Genomic DNA, 17,271 nt, shown 5'->3' with positions numbered 1-17,271 from the left:
TGAATAATCAACCTTTCCCCACATATCTCTATCCTAGCTGTAAGTTGAAACTCCCATGACAAATAGAAAAGTCTAGTTCAACTAAATTCATATTTCCCCCCTCCCTACATTCTTGGTCAAGCTTATGACCAATGCAAACTTTATGGTTTTAGGACCAAGAAAACTTTTCCTTTTCTCTCTCCACTTTAATAACAATCACGAATGAATTATCCTCAGAAGTGATTTCTAGTATTTTCTAGTATTGCACACCCAATATTTTGATAATATAAATTGTCTTCATTCCAGTTATGGCTGGGTGACACCACATTTAGTTATGAAACAGTAGTAGGGAAATGCTACACTCACAAAGGAGTCCTGTGAAAAGATGAACTATATTATACATTTTGTAAAAAAAAATAAAATGGGTGGCAGCTATTAAACTAGAACAAAAAGGGAGAGTAGCCAAAGCCCAGCATTGAATATGCAGCCAAGGACTGTAGCCAAAAAGTGTAACACAAAGGGGAAAGCAGGAAGTCAGGTGGGGACTCGAAGATCAGCAGGGGCTGATCAGCAACAGAGGTGTCAGTAAATGGTTTTCTATAATGAAGCACAGAGTGTAGGAAACACTCAGAAGTCAAATTCCTATCCCAAGAAGAGGGATAACATGTGAATGGCATTGCAAACTTGGTGGGCTACTCGCAATTGACAAATCATGACAGAAAACTTACTCTACTCATTCAAAGGAATTGACCCAACAAAAAAGAATGGAGGTGTTTATTTTACTTATTTTAGAGACTTATATAATCACCCATCTTAAGAGACGCAACTCTGGACAGCTCACAATTGCTCTGTATATAAAATAAGTAAATAAACTTTCAGAGAAATTTATGAACAGACATTTTGTTTCAGTAAGATTAAAAGGAGAAAGGAATAATAGTGACACCGTTTTTATGGTTGAGTGTGGATTTGAATATGAGTCTATCTGATTTAAATTCATCACTGTAATCTCTCTATTGTATCATTGAATATATTTATGCTTTTTTTTTTTAAAGTTCAATAACAGTCTGTTATTTGGGTTTTTTGACTTTCAGGAGAAGAATGAGGCAATACATTTTGAGGCACATTTTTGAGCTTCCAAAAAAATCTTCAACATACTTGAAATAAAAGGGAAAATTCTGTACTGGTGATAATGTTGGAGCCTTATCTATAATCAGTTTCAAGCATATAGGTTAGAGTTAAACACAGAAATAATGCTATATTGAATCCTATTGAATCAAACATTATCCCAGGCTCTCTGGGAAGGAGAAGCAGCAAATTATTATTGAGCATATACTTTTGGAAGTGAAAAGCCACTCTTTTTAATGCAACATCTTTGGATTTAATCAATTTAGAATATTCTGTAATGTTCTGCCATCTTTTCTCAGAATTAATCATCGAGTAAATTGATTCAAATAGGAAACTTACTATCCTGATGACTAGCAAGATCTCCATCAATTCATTAAGAAGGAGAAGATTCAAAATCTTTTAACTGTCAGTGCTAGGAGCTGTCCTTGGGGAAATTGATTTAGACAGATATTGGAGAAAAGATCCTGCTCTGTTCAGCAAACCTTTGCATTGTGAGGTTCTTAGCGCTCTCCGAGCCTGGTTGTATTCTTGACTGATGATGGCTACCCAGATGGCTAATAAAATGTCTGCAAGAAAACAACCAAGCACAGAGACAGCTCTAAGAACTCCACAGTTCATCTCTGAGCTACAAACCTTCTCTATTGATAATCATTGTATTTTTTTAAACGTGTTTTGTTTTGAACTGAAGGGAGAATCTGAATGAAAACACTCTGAGCTGAACTATGGGTGATAATGATTATGGGCGGATTTTGTCAAAGGTTAAAAATTTAATATGACCTAGGTGCTGTTAGAAAGTGACATCATAGCCTGGAAGTTTAGCTGCAATGCAAGTTCACTATTCCACTCACTTGCACTAACTTGATGAAGAAGGCAAGACTTTCCTTATAATGGAGAAGAAGTCCACAGAAAAGAATTACTTCCATTAAACCTTTTCACACAAATTAACCAGGAAAGCTTCAGAATACAAATGGACTCCTCTTGATTGGCAGAGTTGATGCAAAAGATCACAGACAGAAGTCAGACTTTGTTCATATCCTGTGAAACAGCATCATCTGGTGTCTCATACTATCTATTGCATCTTCCAGATCTGTTCCTTGTAAAGAATAAATTATTGTACGAACAGACTACACTAGTTTGGTTGATGCGAGTACACAATTTAAGTCATTTCTAGTTCATTATACTGCTCTGGATTGGGTTGGAGATCATCCATTATTAGAATTAGTATTATTTTTTGTAATCAAGTATATTATTCTGAACAATTTGTACTCGATTGGTCATTCTTACATATTATGCTAACAATGTTACTTCACACGCACAACCTTAGTTTTCTAATGGTTAAAGATTCTGACAAAACCCAGGTACATAAATGTTGTTTGTTCTACTTTTGTAATTCCACATGTACCTATCTAGCATTTACCTGTAATGTAAATGAAGTATCATTTCTTTGGAAATATTCCCAGTATTTGTGTAACCTCTGGAATCCTACAAAGTGAAAATCCAGAAATATTATTATGGAAGCCAGTGGGGTCTATTTCTCAGATAGGACTGCAGCCTTAAGGAACACTGATTCTTGCTGGTTTTCTTTCTTTCTTTCTTTCTTTTCTCTCTTTTTCTCTCTTTTCCTTCCTTCCTTCTTCCTTCCTTCCCAATCATACCTTCTGTGCACAGAGTTAATTTTGGACTACCAATTAAAGTATTCTATAGTTACAGATTCTCTTTAATTGTTCTGTATGACCTAGCAATCTGGCAGAGAAGACAAAATGTGTTGTGACGAAGTGGAAGATGTAACAACTAAGTAGAGTTTTATGTTAAAACAACAAAAACCCAGGTGAACAATATAGGTTCAAAATGTTAAAGAGTAGTTTACCTTGGTGCCAGAGAAAAAAAATAGAGGCCAGTTATTAGTTTTCAAGATTTCATTTCAGACAAAATTAGTGCAGTCCAGAACAGGGGAAAGAGCTTTTATTATTGCTTCATTTGTGCCTTATATTTTATTAGATGGAGTGAATGAGAACATCCAGATAGGCAGGTTGGCAGAGTTAATATCAGATTGAACTAAGGATTCTTGCAAGGCATGCTGGGAAGCTTAAATACAGACATCATGATTGGGCCCTCACTTTATGACATAGGTGGTTGATCGAGTAACAACAGATCCTACCTACCCCCACCCTCCCCACCTTTTTAATGATTTTAATGAAACAACAGTTTTGGATTCATTGTAGATTAGGGGTACCAGATCTCAGCTGCAAAAATTTGGAGGCTTACTAGATAACAGCAGTGAATTAGACTTTTGTGCTACCTCTTATATGCATCAAAATGAAAAGTTGTCCAGGCTCCAGCCTGTGGATAAGGAAATTCATGTTAAAGAACAGATTTGAATACCTGTCATGCATAAGATCATTGTTTTAAAAAAAGAATGTCTTCCTGCTGTTTCATAGCTATGCTCCCACAAAGTGGTGTACAAGCAAGAAGGCATAACAACCTCCATTTGACACACAAGCTAATTATAAAATCAACTGAGGGCAGTTTTACAAAGAAAGGCCTTTATTAGTTGATTAAGGCATGCATAAAAGAAGCTTGGCACAATTCGCAGGACCCAGAAGGCCTTATGTTCTGTGCATACCAGTCAATCTTAAGAGTCACCATGTGAGAAGGATTATGCTTAAGAGCAACAATAATGATTGTCTTCAAATAAGACACCTCACTCATATGTCATGAAGGTGAAATCAGATATCAGTAAGATGACACATTAGGTTTTTTTTTTTAAAAAAAGGGAGACCTAATCTTGCATCTGTTGAAGTTTTAATAATCAAGGTGTTAATTCAGTATATTTAACAGAAGATTTAAAGTCAAACTATTAATTTCACTGTATCACTGATTATTATACACTGTAAGAAAATGTCTTTCCTAAAAGTGTTAAGTTTTTGCCAACAACGTCGATATAAATTTTCTCTTTTGAGAAAATAATTGTGCCCTTCCTTAAGAGGCTGTCCTTGGACCCATTACTTCTAAACAGTTATTTTCCTGTCTTCACCTTTCCTTTTTCAGGAAACATTGTTGTAGAGATAATCGGTCTTGTAGTTGATTTTCCTTCACTTGTAGTTGATTTTCCTTCACTCCTTCACTTGTAGCTCCTGCTTGATATGCAGATGGCCAGGAAATCCTTTGCAGAGTTTTGCCCTTTTCTATAATTGGAAGACCCTTGAGATAATCACTCACATCCTAGGCATCTCATGGCTTGATTACTGTAATGCACTATACATGGGACTGCCCTTGAAGATAGCCTCTCCTGAAGGGTATCTGCTTATCCCTTTTGATTTATCCACTTGTACCATCTATTCCATACTTTAAAATATTTTGAGTCTTCCTTGTCTTTTAATTCTAAGGTTAATTTGTCCATTTCTGAACATGTATAAATTTTTTGAATTACCTCCTGGTCCGTTGGCAAACTATCTGTTTTCCACAATTGTGCTAGTGCCAATCTAGCTGCCGTAATTATATGTAATGTTAGATATTTTATGTCTTTTCTAATGTTCCCTTTAATCATGCCTAATAAAAAACTTTCTGGTTCTAATTCAATTTCTTGCTCTATTATTTCTACTATCCATGTTTTTATTTTCCTCCAATATTTCTTGATTTCCGGGCAAAGCCACCAGGCATGGAAGAAAGCTTGTTTACATTTCCAGCAAACAGATTTTACATTCGGGTACGTTTTTGCTAGCCTTGAAGGAGCTAAATACCATCTGTACCACATTTTATAATGATTCTGCTTATATGCTACTGATTTTGTCATACTGTAATTGTTTTCCCATGCCCTTTCCCATTCTTCTGATTTAGCAGAAGAACTGGTTAAAGGACAGATGATAACATGGGCAAGAAACATTGGGCACAGTATACGATTAGAAGAATGGGAAAGGGCTGCTTATCCCATTATGGTAGATAGGTGGGCTTGCTCCGGGTCCCTTCCCTAAAAACTTGCTATCTAGTGGGATTTCCGAAATGTGCTTTTTCAGTGGCTCCCCTACCTTATGAAACATGCACCCAATCTTCTAGCCTTCCAATATCCCAGGCATTGAGGTAGAGTGATGGGGGCCCTATGGGATGGCTGTTGGAGCATTCCGGGAGGACTGTTGAGGCACTGGGTTTTTAATTTATGGTTCTCGTAGTATTACTGTGGTTGTGAGCTGCCCAGACTTGTGGTCTAAGATGAGCAGCTATACAAATCTTATAAATAAATAAGCTTGGGAGTTTCAGCTGGTCCAGAATGCAGCAGCATGGGCAGTGATGATCATGGCTTGGTATATCTATGTCACACGCCTGCTTTGAGAACTGCACCGGCTGGTAGTTTGCTTCTGGGTGCTATTCAAGGTTCTGTTATGACTTATAAAGCCCTACTTGCCACAGGACCTTGAGGGACTGTCTATTTCCCATGATATCAGCCTGGCTGGTTCAATCTGTCAGGGCTGGCATGCTCCTGGTGCCTCCAAATCAAGCACTTCCATGTATTTGAGACCCTGGAAATATGCCTTTAAACGTTCCCTCCCTCCCCTGCTTAATAGTATAGTTACAGGCTTTTTTTAATCATTGTGATTTGTCAAGATTTGCTGGCAGTCAAAGGGTTTCCAAGTTGAAATCAATCAATATCTATCAATCTATCTATCAATCTATCAATCTATCTATCATCTATCTATTTATCATCTATCTATCTATCATCTATCTATCTATCATCTATCTATCATCTATCTATCTATCTATCTATCTATCTATCTATCTATCTATCTATCTATCATCTATTTATCATCTATCATCTATCATCTATCTATCTTCTATCATCTATCTATTTATCATCTATCTATCTATCTATCATCTATCATCTATCTATCTATCTATCTATCTATCTATCTATCTATCTATCTATCTATCTTCCTACCAACCCCCCTCCCTCCCTCCCTAAACTCCCTCCCTAATCTACCTACCCACCTACCTTCTTCTCTCGCCCAGGCAAGTTAATTTTCAAAGGAGAGGGCTATCAGGAATCCTTGTCCCAGGTGAGTAAATTCAGCCCAATTTCCACCTGCTTCACTTCATGTACTCTAGCATGAAAAGAAAGGTTGTCAGACTGAGTAGAACTTGTTCGATGAAATTGGGTCATATCAAGAGGACTGGATCAAGAATCTTTTCTGCTTGAGGCAAAGGAAGGTCACCTGCCCTGCATACAGGATTTCATTCAGAATACAGAATACCTACAGAATACCTACAATGATCATATAGTTTATATGAGAAAAGGTCCGCTAGTATTTTTCAATCACGGGAAATAACACTAATTTTACAAGTCTGTTACTAGGCAGTTAGTGATTAAATAGGCAATTTTTTAGAGGGATGCATTATATTTTCATATATTTTGAACTTGTTATTCAAAGCAGCTCTCTACCTTTGCAAGTAATGCTGTGCAAAGCTCGAAAATGCCAAATGAATTAAAGGTATGAAATAAGAAAAAAAAAAGTACAGCTAAACCTACACACCGACCGCATTCGCTATACTTCTCCGCCTTTTGTTAGCCTTGCAAGCCATCCTGGTTTAAGCCGCGGCCGCACAAATGCCACTCCTTGCCCTTTGCTCTACGTATTTCATTCTCGTGCAAAGGAGGAATTTAAAAATGTCGCCTTACAAGACTTCCACCACTAGGAGTAGTCGTGGCCGAGTGGTTAAGGCGATGGACTAGAAATCCATTGGGGTCTCCCCGCGCAGGTTCGAATCCTGCCGACTACGGGCGTTCCCTTTTAAAATCCCGGCCAACTTTTAATTGGTTGGCCGAAACTCAGCGGCAGGGCAAACGGAATCGAAACGGGGAAGATTGTGCAAGCCAATTAAGTTCGGGAAAAGAAAAGACGGAAGGGGATCGTTGTGTCATTTCTTCCGGGATCTCCTCTTCCCAGGCTTGCAACACAACACAAGCAGCTTTGCAAGGCAAAAATCGTTGCGCCTTTGCCTGGCCGCAAGAGAAAGCAACGGAGGGCGGGACACCATGCAACAGAGCCCGGGGCCTACCGTGTTCGTCACCACTAGGTAAAGAAGGCAGAGGGGAGGGATGAGGGGTGGAGGGGGCGTTGTATCCCGGTTGTATCGCTTTCCCCCCGTTCTCCCAACGCTTTTCTGCAGGGTTTCTCCGGGGCTGAGAGGAAAGAGACGGAGACAAACAACTTGCAAAGCCCTCCCCGTCCAAGTCAGGACTTCCTTTGCCCATCAGATGAATGTCCCCGGCCTGGTACCGCCCCTGGGAACAGCTGACTGAAGCCAAAGAGGGGCAGGTTCGGCGGAGTTGAGAAGGACCAACCCGCCCTTCCCCTCCACCGGCCCTACTTTTCTGACCCAAGGAAGTCGTCTCTCTTGCCCGCCCCTCATTGCATTCCTCCCCTTGCCTCCCTTTGCTTTTAGTTTTTAAATTACTTTTCGCCGCTAGGAGGAGCTGTTGCCGCGTCTCTCGCCTGTCCTCCCCCCCCCTCCCCCCCCACTTTTCCCCCCATTTCCCACAAATTCTTTGCCTCTCCCAGTAAAGCTGGCTTGGTTAAACCCGTTGAGGGGTGTTTTTTCTACCCATAATATGCCCTCGCCGTTTTCCTCCCCCATCCCAAAGTTTACCTTGGTCTGTTTCTTTTGGAAGATAAAAAAAAAAAAAGCAAGGAAGACAAAGCCTTTGAGCACTATAGGTAGTCCTTGATTTACGTCACTTCATTTAGTAACCAAAGTGACAAGGGCGCTGAAAAAGGGGGCTCATGACCGTTTTTTCCACACTTAACGACCGTTGCCACATCCCCATGGCCGTGTGATCAAAAATTCAGACGCTTGGCAACTGGGTCATATTTACGACCGTCGGTTGCAGTCTCCCCAGGGTGGTGTGATCAGCTTTTGCGACCGCCTGACAAGCAGAGACAATGGGGAAGCCGGATTCATTTCATGGCTGTGTGACTCACTTAACATTTGCAAGGATTCACTGAACAACCGTGGCAAGAAAAAGCTGTCAAATGGGGGCAAGACTCACTTAACACATGTTTCACTTAGCAACATAAATTTTGGGCTCAGTTGGAGTCGTAAGTCGAGGACTCCCTATATTTTCTTTCTTTCTGAACAGTCTTAAACTTGTCTGCTCAGGCAAAATTTACTCAGTTGCTCCTAAACGTATTGGCAGGCTCCAAAGGGGTTTGCTCACTAGCTTTCGGTCTCTCAGGTTACTGTTAAAAAGTGCAAAAGAAATAAGTTTAAATAAGTTTAAAAAGTGCAAAAGAAAAAAGAAATAAGTAAGCAGCTCTAGATTTTGCCATTTTTATGCTGCCTTTCTTTGCCTCTCAACTTAAAAGGCTCGTTTGTATGAAGTCCAAAGTTGTGTTGCTAAAATTCAACTCATTTTTTTCCTTTGACATCTTTGTAGCTGTTTATTGTTCTTCCCCCCCACAAAAAGAACCTGTCCTGAAAGTGCCTGTGGAGGTCCTAGCAAGCTCAAGAGACCATTTCTTTTAAGGAAACTCTAGTTGCTGAATTACAGTTCCCAGCATCCCTCACCATTGCACTGGATGATGGTGATTCAGGCACTGCAGTATTTATAGAGTCATGATTTCTCCCCTTCCCAGAGTTATTTCATTCCTTCAGTCCAATTACTTCCTTTATGTTATTGCAAACGTACACATAATATATGGAAGCCAACTTGGTCTGGTAGAGCCAGTATAGTGCTAGCACCAGGCTAGAAAGCAGGGACTGTGAGTTCTAGACCTGCCTTAGACATGAATGCCAACTGGATGACCTTGGGCCAGTCACTCTCTTTCAGCCCAAATCACCTCACAGGGTTGTTTTTGGGAAAATAGGTGGAAGGAGTATTAGGTATGTTTGCCATCTTAAGTTATTTATAAAAATAGGATATAAATAAACCTCTGTTAAACTAATGCTGATATTTATGCATACTGCTATCTGCATTGCTTATTGACAAAAATGAATAGGAAACTTGGATTAAGCTTGGGTTAATTCACAAGGATCCCTTCCTCATAGCTATTTAAACTGAACTGCCATCAATATTTGCTGGAGAGAACTTCTGTTTGCAGCCTCTAATGGGGGGAGAGAGAGAAACGGAATGGAAAATACAGATAACTTGTTTACGTGTGGTTAGGCTTAAGGTGACGATGCCCTCAGGTCAAACTTTAAGGTGACGTAAACAGACAAATTAACTTTGCCAGTTTTCTTGGCAACAGCATGGATAAAAATTAGCCACTGCATTTTCTGAGATGTTTTTCTGCTGTCATCGTAGATCTAACCAAGTTGGAATGAAAGGGGCTTAGTTGTGAAAAACATGTACCGGTGTACTAAAACATGCAGGTGTTGTGAAAAACAGAATTTCACAGTCCAAATGACAACATCGTGCAGGAGATGTTCTGCATCACAAGATAGGTGTAGGTGGAGGGGTGCAGGTTCTTGAAGGCAAACACATAGTTTGTGCTTGAGAACTGATTTAAGAAAGTAACATTTGTTACTGATTCCCAGTTCCTTATTTAATGAATGTTCAGAAGGGAGTCAGTTTATGTAGCTCTTCAGCCCAAAAATAAGCCTTGGCCTGTCTTTGTATAATACAGATTTATGGTTGTTGGGTTATCCTTTATATGTTCTAAGATAATTATTTCTATTAAAAAAATCAAGATCATGCAATATATTATTTCAACGACCGTAACAAATACATAGAGTTGACTGAAATAGTTTAAAATCATTTCTGTCTGAACAATCTGATAATAGTAAATATTAGGAAATATAGGGATTGGGCTATGCACTTAAAACAGCCACTGAAGTTTACATCCTTATATCACGTTTGCATAAAGTTGATCAAAATCTATCTCAACTTTGACTCCTGAGTTGTCCGTCCTTCCTTCCTTCCTTCTTTCCTTCTTTCCTTCCTTCCTTCCTTCCTTCCTTCCTTCCTTCCTTCCTTCCTTCCTTCCTTCCTTCTTCAGTCTTCCAGAAGGCTAAAAGCGTTGGGATCTCTCTGATTTCCAATGGGAGGTTGTCCCAAGGGTCTGGGGCAGCCACTGAGAAGGCACACCACCTAAATTCCAACAGATGACAACATTTAAGGGAGAGAACTGTCTAACCTCATTGGATGGACAGATATCCTCAGAGAGTAGTGGCCCCACAAGTAATCTGGGCCTGTAGCATGTAGGACTTTAAAGTGATAATCAGCACCTGGAAAGGAAATGGAAGCCAGTGCAGCTAATGTAGCATTACGGTTGCCATTACAATTGTGAACTGGTACAAAGGTGTTGCTGGAAAGTTTTGGTTACTTAATTTATATTGAATGCTTCCCCATGCAACTGTGATCGTACATACTGATTCTGTGGAAAGGAAGAGTAATGACAAAGGCATCATTATCCCTTAGTGTCACCTATCTTGCCTGGTGGCTATATATATATGTGTGTGTGTGTGTGTTGTGTGTGTGTGTGTGTGTGTATATGTATATGTATATATATATATATGTATATATATAAATAATATATATATATATAAATAGATCAGATGCTTTGTATTGGCAGAAAGTATTATTTCTGTATTGAAGAGACAAACTTGTCCTGAGTAAAATAGCTTCACATTTTCTCTTTTTTCCTCTCTTAAAAATTTCAAAGGTGCTTTTTCAAAAGGCAACTGGACTTTGTTTTTCCAGTTGCCTTTTGAAAAAGCACCTTTGGCACAGGCATGACCTCGATGACTCAGAATCTCCATAATCAAATTAGGCAACTATTGCAGCTTATTGTGTAATTTTTACTTTCAAATGATAATATCTCTTCCCCACCCCCCAGATCTGAAAACGTATCGGTCAAAAACCAGTGTCAGAATTAAGAAAACATAGTCTATCTTTGAAATTCATGTTTTTACCTCTGCAGACCTCTTCAGAATGGCCATACAGGAATAGATCTGTCAGTCCCAGAGTACCAAGAAATACGAGGAAAGATGATGTCTGGGCATGTGGAATATAATATTTTAGTAGTTACCCAACTGGCTGTGTTCAAATCTGCCAAGCACAAACCCGAGGACAACGTTCAGTTTATGGTAATGGAATCATTTGTAAATGTATTTTGTGCATAATTCTGTTAAGAGTTCACATCATAACAATGAGAAACAAAACTTATTAATTTCATTCCAGGCAATATACATTAAAAATATATTATGAATTATAATATGAAAATAGACCAATAATAAAGGAACCCAAATAAAATTAAAAAGGGAAAAAGAAATAAAAAACAAAATCCAAACATAGTAAAATCATTTATTTGTTTGTGTGTGGAATAGAATATGAATAAAGCTATGTATGATTTTTGAAGCTTCATAGCTAATGGCAGTGCCACCAAAGTCTTTTCTCATGAAGTATTAGGCACTTGCCTGGTCTTAGCAAAAGGGTAACATTGGATCTGGGCTATACAGATAGTCCTCGATTTACAACCACAATTGAGCCCAAAATTTCTGTTGCTAAGTGAGACATTTGTAGTTATGTCCAATTTTATGACTTTTATTGCCACAGTTGTTAAGTGAATCACTGAAGTTGTTAAGTTAGTAATATGGTTGTTAGGAGAATCTGGCTTCCCCATTGGCTTTGCCTGTCAGAAGGTCACAAAAGGGGATCACATGACCCCAGGACACTGCAATGGTCATAAATATGAGTCAGTTGCCAAGTGTCTGAATTTTGATCATATGACCATGGTGATAATGCAATGGTCATAAGGGTGAAAAACGGTCATGAGTCGCTTTTTTCAGTGCCGTTGTAACTTTGAACGGTCATTAAATGAACTGTCACAAGTCGAGGACTACCTGTATCAGGCAGCATATGATGACTGGATGCTTTATTACCTTGACAACTGAATTGTTGGGGGAGTTTCTCTCTGATATGCTTACATTCTACATGGAAGGATTTTGCTTGTTTTAATCTTCAGTCTTTATATTCCCCACTGGAATATAAGCCAAAAATTAGCATTTCTGTTGAGGGCTGACTCTCCTCCCCTGGTAAGAGCGATCACTCGATACCTTAAAAGAATGACGGCAATACGAGCCAGTTATATCAAAAAACATTTTATCGATTGTAAGGAAGATGAGCTCAGTTAGAGAGGAGCTATCCTATTTGGGTTATCTAGTCTTGGCAACTTAGCTATTGAAATTTGATATTGTAAAATTTTAATGTCATCCATCATATATTTTTAGATTGCTATTTTTGTAACTGTTTTATCTTTTTCCCTTTTTCTTTTCTGTTTTGTTTGAAAAGGCCTTCGGGCTATTCAATAAACTATACTATACTAATCTTCAGTCCTGTAAGATTAAATGTGAAATTTTAAATCCCAATGTAAGAGTTAAAGCTGACTTGGTGTTACTCTTTACACAACAGATTCTGTAACAAGGCCAAATGAAAGTCCAAAGTTAATTTTTCCTAACTTGGGAGTCCTCCAGCTGTTTGGACTTCAGTTCCTAGAATTCTCCAGGCAGAATGGCCATTACTAAGAATTCACAGAGCTCAGCCAATCAGAGTGAGCCAGAGTGTACAAAGCCATCTGAAGTACTTTGTATTCTGTATTTGTTGGTAATTTTCCAGCAGTTGCCATAGGTTCCCACCTCCTGTTCTCAAAACCACTTATGAATTCCTCTGAAAGTATTCTTTTCTTTGTATTAAGCTGTCAAGGTTGAGAAATCTGGCTCATCATAATCTTTTGAAAAGCCAGTCCTGGAAATAAGTGAGATTCTCTAAAGTGAAATCTTGTTGTGGTCTGCACTAAATCCCACTGTATCTGGTAAACTGCCGGTCAGATTAATAATTTAAATGTATAAGGTTGCCCAACAGAGTTGTTTTATAAATTTAAATTATAAATCTGTACATATTAAAACAAAACCCAAATAGATGACATTAATAAAGAAAATAAGGAAATAAAAGAGGGCCATAATTGTGGGAAACAATCATACTACAACTTTATTAAACACACTCCTATTCAGATGGATATACACCTCTGCCTAAGCCACAGCTTGGGAAAAAAAGCAAAGTTTTCAAAGTTCTTTGAAGAGATAATATTATTGGGTATTTGATGTTGGAGCCTACGCGGTTGTGTTTTGTATTGTATGCGTTTGTACTGTATGTTGCTGTTGTATGCATTTTGTTGTAAGCCAATTAATGAGCAATGTCAGTTTGGGTTTACTTTAATTGGAGAAATATTGGTTATGCTGTTCTAGATAACCAGAACTGAGAAAGAAACTTTCAAGTGCTGCTTCAGTAGTAGTAAGGTTCCTCTCACACATTTGTGCTAGTGATTCCCGACTCTAGGGGGTGGTGCTCATCTCCATTTCAAAGCCGAAGAGCCAGCGCTGTCCGAAGACGTCTCCGTGGTCATGTGGCTGGCATTGACTAAATGCCAAAGGTGCATGGAACGCTGTTACCTTCCTACCAAAGGTGGTCCCTATTTTTCTACTTGCATTTTTATGTGCTTTCGAACTGCTAGGTTGGCAGAAGCTGGGACAAATAACGGGAGCTCACCCCATTACACAGCACTAGGGATTCGAACCTTTCGATCGACAAGCTTAGCGTCTTAGCCACTGAGCCACCGTGTTCCGTTCAGTAGTAGTACAAGATCCCAAAATGCAAAGTGCAATGCAACACTACAGAGTAGCGTAATGACTGTCAGATTTACACAGTTTGAGAAACATCACTCAGACCATAAACACCTTCTGCACACTTATTCCGTTCAGCTGCTTTGATATTAATTTGAAAGACATGGATTTTCTGTAACAAAATGAAGAAAATCAGATTTCCTTTCTTTTGATTGGGATAACATGGTCAGTTCCAGTAGAGGGCACTCAAGCACTGTTGAAACTGTAGTCATGTTGGCAGGATGTCAGTCTGAAATCTGAAATAATGATTTCATGCTAGACAGAACCATTGATGCTTCTCTGACAGTTGTGTAACATTTTGCTCTGATTTGAAACCAAAGGGTTTTCCTACATTTGTATGTAACTTGGGTTTATTCTATAACATAAGGTAAAAAGATTTTTATAATGTTATAGAATAAGTTTTAATTCTGTAAACAAGCTACAGGTTAATGTTTGAAACAAAGATTGTATATTTGTAACAGTAAAAGAGTTGGAAAGGACCTTGGAGGTCATCTAGTCCAACCCCCTGCTCACGCAGGAGACCTGTACTAGGGATTCTAACCGCCGAACTGCTGACCTTTCTGATCGACAAGCTCAGTGTCTTAGCCACTGAGCCATCTAGTTCTGTTTCTCTGATGAGATGAATGCTGCTCTGAGCTATAGGATACAGCATGACTCAATACAACGTTTAAAATACTGCTTTATCTTTGCTTTCAGTCTTGTTTAGTTGCCTTTTAGCCACAAAATGGCTTTTCTTCTTCAGTTAGCTTGTAAATTATCAGTGGACAATGGAGCTTTTATTCAGAGCATTCTTTGTGAACATTGCTGGAGTTAATAGTTGTAACATTAAGTTGTAACATAGATCATAACTCCAGAAAGAGGCAGTAGAATTAAACAATGTCTTATCTTAAGGGGATCTTCTTAAACAGCCTCTCTCAATGGGGTTCTGCAGAACCCTAGGATTCCACAAGAGATCATGATTTAAAAAAAAAAAAAGCATTTGTTCTTTTAACTTCCTGTGCCACAGAGAGCTAAAGTTTGTAGTGGTGGGGATTTTTACTTCCTGTGACTCTGCTTACTTATCATGCAGATCAGTGATGGGTTTCAAAATTTTTTACTACCCGTTCTGTGGGCGTGGCTTGGTGGGTATGGCTTGGTGGGCATGGCAGGGGAAGGATACTGTAAAATCTCCATTCCCACCCCACTCCAGGGGAAGGTTACTGCAAAATCCCCATTTCCCCCCGATCAGCTGGGACTCGGGAGGCAGAAAATAGATAGGGCGGGGCCAGTCAGAATTTTTACTACTGGTTCTCCGAGCTACTCAAAATTTCCACTACCGGTTCTCCAGAACTGGTCAGAACCTGCTGAAACCCACCTCTGCTGCAGATGTTCTGTGAGATGTAGATATAATTATTTTTATACAGGAATTCCCTGGCACTTGAAAATTATTTCAAAAGTTCCTCCAGGGGAAAAAAAAAGCTGAGAAAGGCTGGTTTAGGCCTCTAGTCCAATTCCTTGTTCAGTGTAGGAATCAATAAAATCTCAAGCAAATGCCATCCAGCCCCTGATTGAAATCTCCCAGTGCTCACCACTGCTTTTGATAGGCAGTTCTACTGCTTAACACTTCTTCCTATCAGGAAATTCCTCAGTATTCCTCCTGAATCTTCCTGCTTAAAAATACAGTATTTTAAACCATTCACTTTCAGCAGAGAACAGGTGGTTGGTCTCCTTTATGCATGTGATGTATTTTAGATATTTGTATACTGCTGTCATAGCTCTTCTAATCTTCCCTTTTGCTATCTAAATGTGCCTGATATAATTCTTCCTTTACAGAGATTGGCTGCCAGAACACTAGTTGTTCTTCTCCGAACTCGCTCCATTTCTCTTTTAAAGTGCAGTTCCCCAAACTAAGCACACAACTCCAACACACTTTTCCAACACGCTTTTCCAACACAGAGCAGACAATAAAACTACTACCTCCTGTAATGGATGCAGTATGCCCATGTTTCTATGGGCCAACTTTTCAGCTCTTGTACTATACGCTTACTCATGTTCACCTGGTGATATTTCTTACATATGCTACTGCCAAACCTTACGTCTCCAGTTCTGTACCTTTGCATTTGATTTATCCAACCGAAATGTTGGACTTTATATTCATCACACTTGAACATAGTCCTGATGGAACAGACTCGGGGCTTAATCTGTCAAAATAACTTTATAATGTAAACTTGTCCTCTAAGGCAAAACTCCTGAGGCTTGTGGTAGTCAGCAAAAGTGATAAATACCCCTTCCATTCCATCCTGTAAATTATTTATAAAGCCATGTTTTAGTCAGGAAGCAAAAATGGCCTTTTGGGCAATAGTTCCCCTTTCCCTTAATCTGCAACACACACTAGTATGTACCCATCCTTTCCTTCATTTCATTCTGTTTCTCCCTTGCCAAAGCAACTGAGGATATGAGGATAGGAGTGGAGGAAGTTTGTCTTAGCTTCTATGAATTCTGAAAAACCTGACTGACCACTCACTATCAGAAGCAAAATGTTTATTTATGAAGAGAGTCTTTTGTGTTATTCACTTTTTGTTCCATTTACACTGGCCCTTAGTATGACCATAATAGGATGGAATTCATGTGGTCTTTCAAAACTCTTTGCTGAGCATATTCCTCACCTAAGATCTAAGCAGAGGCTGTAACCAATAGTATTTTACTCTCCTTCCTGGGCCCAAGAGATGCTTAATGGAGATCACCCACCTTTTGTGGCAAGGGTAGGTAACCCATATGATTCTTAGCCCCTTCCCCTTTATTGTAATTCACAAAGGCTGCACAATTCTACCAGCAAGGTTCTATGGAAAGGCTGGTGACTGCTCTCTAAAACATCCTGTAATGTTTTAAATACCTGTCAAATAGATCTGTTGTCCCCTTGATATCCTTTCTCTTGAAAAAAGAAGTAAATTCTCCAATTTAAAAAAAAACAACAAGTGGGAGACCAAAAATATTACTCTAACAATACCACATTAATTCTATCACATCTGCTATAGGTCTTAGCATTTGAAAAAATAATAGGTTTTTTTTTTTTTGTTATTCCAGATAGTTTAGTGACATATTTTGATTTCTCCTTCATATTAAGAAAAATCTAGAAATTTAGAGCTCATTTTAGCTAACTTGCTTGTTTTTTATGCTTGCTTTTAGATCTGTTAGCTCGAGTTAATAATAAAGCTTCAAACCCCTTTATTCAGGAGGCTGTTTTTTGTCTCTGGATCCAAAAGAACTAATTGCCTGGGGCCCTGATCATTGCCCTGATTCTTGCCAGTACTCACTGGGGCATACATATGATTATGTTCTTTTAGAGCAGGGATATCAAATTCAAGGCCTGCGGGCCGGATACAGCCCGCGGGGTGCTTAGATCTGGCCCGTGGGGCTGCCCTGGAAACAGTGAAGGACCGGCCCGTGGTGCCTCTGCCAGTGAAAATGGAGCTCGGGAGGGCCTGAAAAGGGCTTCAGGAGGCTATTGCAACCGAAAAC

General features: G+C 39.1%; 1 protein-coding gene and 1 non-coding gene across 2 annotated transcripts in view; both read left to right on the top strand.

Annotated features, from left to right (window-relative positions):
* The first annotated feature begins 6,791 nt into the window (after positions 1-6,791).
* TRNAS-AGA (transfer RNA serine (anticodon AGA)) lies at positions 6,792-6,873 on the top strand. Its single transcript has one exon. It is a non-coding gene; the product is annotated as a tRNA-Ser (tRNA).
* An 18-nt stretch (positions 6,874-6,891) lies between these two features.
* HS1BP3 (HCLS1 binding protein 3) overlaps positions 6,892-17,271 on the top strand; it is a 44,081-nt gene continuing 33,701 nt past the window's right edge. The window contains exons 1-2 of the mRNA XM_070955754.1: positions 6,892-7,170; positions 11,016-11,181. Of these exons, the coding sequence (XP_070811855.1) occupies positions 7,130-7,170; positions 11,016-11,181 (207 nt within the window). The 5' untranslated portion in view covers positions 6,892-7,129. The remainder of the gene's footprint in view (positions 7,171-11,015; positions 11,182-17,271) is intronic.

This window comes from Pituophis catenifer, unplaced genomic scaffold (genome assembly GCF_029215685.1).
Source record: "Pituophis catenifer annectens isolate HBS135680 unplaced genomic scaffold, rPitCat1.0.hap2 SCAF_1, whole genome shotgun sequence".
Taxonomy (NCBI): Eukaryota; Metazoa; Chordata; class Lepidosauria; order Squamata; family Colubridae; genus Pituophis; species Pituophis catenifer.
This window is presented reverse-complemented; position numbering and strand designations above follow the sequence as displayed.